Raw genomic sequence first — 4,694 nt, forward strand, 5'->3', positions numbered from 1 at the left:
AGCATTCCTTCACCTCCCTTTCTTCTAAGGGAGTTTTTCATTTCCGATTCGCCGGCTGGCAAGAGGCAGTGCTCCCTTTCATAAGAGTGAGGAGGGGAGTCTGGGGATCCTTCTATTTTTTTGTTGTCGTTTAAAAAAATGTTTACACAAATGCTACAGTGTGCTGCCCTTCTGTCTGCGCTCTGTCTGCTGTCTGAAAGAGCAAAATAGAATCGTACCGCACCTGTACTGTAAAACACACAGCAGACTAAACGTTATTAGCCAGGTGAACTTATACAATTACAGAAAAACATAGTGATTAAAGCAACTGCTCAGAATCCAGACAGAGTTCCAGAGCCACAAGAAAACTTATGTAAGATGTGAAAAAAGTAATAATAATAAGTACTAATAATAGTAATACATCACAAAGAATTAAGAATAAATATTTTCAACATATGTTTAGCATTTTTTTTAAAAAGCATACTTGCATGTGTACGTTAAATTAAATAATCCACCAAGAAATTAAAACCGTGTCACAAAACTTACTCCTTACTCCTTACCTTCATTTGTTCTTCTGTGGAACCAAAATATATATACATAACTGCTTTTATAATGAAAGTCAGTGGTGTCCAAAACAACATAGGACACAACTGAATTTCATTGTATAGACAAAAAGAAAAAATAAATATATTACATATGTCTTCTTTTATGTTTCTCAGAAAAAAAGTCAGATTTGCACATTTGGAAAGACAAAGTTGAGTAAATAATTACCAGACTTAAATAATGATGTTCATTTAAGGGTGAACCGTCCTTTAACTGCATATCGGCCACTTATAAACTAACACAGTCATTATCATCAACTGTCAATCACCACACAGTTATTTAGAGAACAAGGCACTAAAGGCCAAAAGCTAGCCTTATTAAATCTGAAAAACACACACACATCTATCTCTAAGACAAATTGCTTAAACTACCACCAAGCACTGCAAGGCAATGCCAAGACTGCACTTTATTTTGCTGTGTGACAGCCAAGGAATGTCGGATGGCAGTGGGTGCAGGTCTAGTGGACGGGGAGAGGGGAGTGGTGAGTGAAGGGGGGGCAGGAAACTAGGAAAGAATGCCAGGAATGCCCATGTTTATCCAGCGTTCCATTGAGGTGGAGGCAGTCCACCGCAGCGTGGTGTGTATAAAGGAAGCTCAGCTGCTGCTGGAGAATCAGAACACTCCAAGTCCTCAAGAGAGAAGCAACAGTCGCTTGACACTGCTCAGCCAAAACTTCATACCGAAGCTAAACTCTAGCTTTCACTCGACACGATCAGGAGGAACTGGATTCAAAGACTACAAAACGAAATCACCTTGATTAAATCTGAAGAGAAGACTGCGTTACAGCTGCAAGACGTTATAGGATCCAAAAACAAAGATTTTTCTTTTTTAAAAGAGATTGGAAAGAAGAGATCATCATGTTTTCTGGAATGAATCTAAGAGTGCTTGCTCTGCTGTGCCTGACTTTCTGTGGATGGGTAAGTCCTTTTAATGCACTATTATGAGAAAGAGACCACTATCATGTTTAAATGCATGTAGAGATCCAGACTATTAATGACTAGCATGATCAGGCTATAACTTAAATTTTTTGCCAGACACAAACCGCTCAAAAAATGCCTAATTTTAACCCTTTGAAAGATATTTTTTAAGGTCAGTGTTGAGCAAATGTACAAAGCCTTACAAAAGCATGTGTTATATTCCTCAGGCTACGGCTCAGGAGTGCAGTGGACAATGCCAATGCCCTGATGTACCACCCCAGTGTTCGCCCGGTGTGAGCCTGGTGCCGGACACCTGTGGGTGCTGCCGGGTGTGTGCCAAGCAACTGGGCGAACTTTGCACAGAGCGAGACATTTGCGACCCCCACAAAGGCCTTTACTGTGACTATGGTTCCCCAAGCAACCGTCGTATTGGGGTCTGCACAGGTAAGGATCTTGACTGTTGGCATTCAGACGCTGAATCTATAGTTGTTGAGTTGAGACAGAGTTGTAAACCACCTTCTGTCCCCATCTCACAGCAAGAGAAGGTGCCACTTGCGTGTTTGGTGGAACGGTGTACCGCAGCGGAGAGTCCTTCCAGAGCAGTTGTAAATACCAGTGCACTTGTCTAGACGGCGCCATAGGTTGTGTGCCCCTCTGTGGAATGGACATCAGGCTCCCCAGCCCTGACTGCCCGATGCCCCGCAGGGTGAAGGTCCCAGGGAAGTGCTGTGAGGAGTGGGTGTGTGACACCCCTCACCAGAATACCTTTGTGGGATCAGCTTTGGCAGGTGAGCATTCTTTGATCTCAACTGTTCTCTGAGTCAGAATTGTCAAAGTGGTGATTAAATGAGTCATACATATTCAGACACAGTAATGGTCTCCATTAAGGAGGTTGGAATGAATTCCGGTGCAATGATGTAATGATATGAACATTAGGATGACATCATGCAGCTGTAAGGAATGTGTTGAGTAAAGGACTTGTCTTGTTTTGTAGCTTACAGAGAGGAGGAGACATACGGGCCCGATCCCTCCATGATGAGAGAGAACTGCCTGGTTCAGACCACAGAATGGAGCGCATGCTCAAAGACCTGCGGCTTGGGAATCTCTACCCGTGTCACCAATGACAACCGCGAGTGCCGTCTTGAGAAGCAGTCCCGCCTCTGTATGGTCCGCCCTTGCGAGTCACACCTGGAGGAGAAAATCAGGGTAAGCAGCAACCTACCTTCCAAACCAATCACAGCACAGCTCACTCTTGGTTCAACTGATGCATGATGATGACGTCACAGAACTTGATGGCCAACTTTTCATTTGATGCTTTTACAGAAAGGGAAGAAGTGTATCCGCACACCACGTGTCTCCAAACCCATGAAGTTTGAGATTTCTGGCTGCACCACTACCAAGTCTTTCCGGCCCAAGTTCTGCGGCGTTTGCACGGATGGTCGCTGCTGCACACCTCACAGAACCGCCACCTTGCCCATGGAGTTCAAGTGCCCAGACAGCCAAGTCATGAAGAAGCAGATGATGTTCATCAAGACCTGCGCATGCCACTACAACTGCCCCGGGGAGAACGACATCTTTGAGTCCATGTATTACAAGAAGATGGTCGGTGACATGGCATAAAGAGACAGTGACAGCAATGCCAAGGAGTTCCATGCAGTGACTGTCCACTTGAATCGAACAGATATCCATCTCATATCTCAGCACAAAGTACTTGTTTGTTGCTTTCATTTGACATTTTTTTGCGTGTATGTGTCTGTATCTTGTACGTGAACTCTGGATTTATATGCTGTATGTGTATTAATTTGTCATGGTGGATGTCAAAGGCTAGGAGGTGGGGATTGTTAAATGACCGGGCTCTGTTCGGACGCCCCCTAAAAAACAATACTGCACTATAGTCCGACTCTGTGACGCCCAATGTCACTGATTGGCAGATGACGCCAAGCCCCTCCCCTAAACTGTGGAGGGCAGATTCAGATTCTGAGAGAAAAATAGTAAGAAAACGGAAGGCAGCTTTTAACCCTAGAAGCTAATCGCCTCACCAAGCCGAGAGAAGGCAGAAGAAATAGACAGAGAGAAACTGATGTGCTCTTATATTTAGTTGATTTTGTCAGCTCAGATTTTGATTGAGCTGAAACGAGACATGAAGTTTGGCCAAGAACTACGAAGGTTAATATAGCACTGAGTGTTTGACTTCGACTGTCTGGCCCCTCCTGATGGGAGAGCGTCAGTAACCCTGTCAAAAAGACTGGATGACTTGTAGCTTCATTCTATTTTTATTACAGTATCTATTTTTTGAAAGCTGTAAATAATGTACATATTTTGTACAGCTTAAATTAATTTAAATTCAATGCATTTGATGTCTTGCTTATTTTCTTGCTTCACCATGTTTAATATTAGCTTCATGTGCTGACTTGACTGTTCTTCTTACAGTTTGTCCAATATTTTATTGAGAAGTGTGACCAAAAAGTTTTCCCTTTTGTAGTTTTAAATAAAATATTATATTTTTATATAAACATTGTCATCTTTTGAGTCATTTTCACCCTGACACAGAGCCTCCTCTAATGGTAACTGTACACCCTGATGTAAATCACACATGAACACCATGTTTTCACAAAGGCCTCTCATGTTCATACTTACGTCAATGCCATTTTTACATCACCACTGCAGACCACACAGTTGCATTGTGTGTGCAGTCCATCAAACTCAAGACCACACACATGGTCCTACATGTATGTACACATACATACATAAATACATGTATATAGATAATATATTAAACAGACACTAATGCACACTCTCATTAGCACATAAGGTGTGCACAAGTATTTTTCATGAGGTAAACTTATACAACTGATATACATTTACAACCAGGGTGCGAACTACCGGGGAGCTAGGGGGAGCTCGGCTCCCCTTAATAAGACATGGGCTCCCCTGAAAACGTGATTTGTGAAATTTTGGGGGTCTCAAAAAATATTGACGTGCAATTTCAGTTTTGTGTAATGTGATCCACGTAGATTATTATGTGTAAAATTGCAAAAATATAATTAATTTATGCATGATGGTGATTTAAACCTAATTCACTTAAATAAAGATAACAATACATGCTATTCTTGTCATGAGCATCAAGGTGTGGGGGCGCTGCGATGCAAATTCCACTCATGTTTAGTACATGTTAACTCAAAGATTCGTAGAAAA

At 42.2% G+C, this 4,694-nt stretch overlaps 1 protein-coding gene across 1 annotated transcript; it reads left to right on the forward strand.

Moving 5' to 3' along the window:
* Window positions 1-753: 753 nt before the first annotated feature.
* LOC107556147 (connective tissue growth factor-like) lies at window positions 754-3,980 on the forward strand. The gene is made up of 5 exons (XM_016239186.1): window positions 754-1,499; window positions 1,727-1,943; window positions 2,036-2,287; window positions 2,494-2,705; window positions 2,823-3,980. The coding sequence occupies exons 1-5, from the start codon at window positions 1,440-1,442 to the stop codon at window positions 3,117-3,119; spliced, it is 1,038 nt and encodes a 345-aa protein (XP_016094672.1). The 5' UTR covers window positions 754-1,439; the 3' UTR covers window positions 3,120-3,980.
* Window positions 3,981-4,694: the final 714 nt, after the last annotated feature.

Source organism: Sinocyclocheilus grahami, unplaced genomic scaffold (genome assembly GCF_001515645.1).
Source record: "Sinocyclocheilus grahami isolate Dianchi unplaced genomic scaffold, SAMN03320097.WGS_v1.1 scaffold556.1, whole genome shotgun sequence".
Lineage (NCBI taxonomy): Eukaryota > Metazoa > Chordata > Actinopteri > Cypriniformes > Cyprinidae > Sinocyclocheilus > Sinocyclocheilus grahami.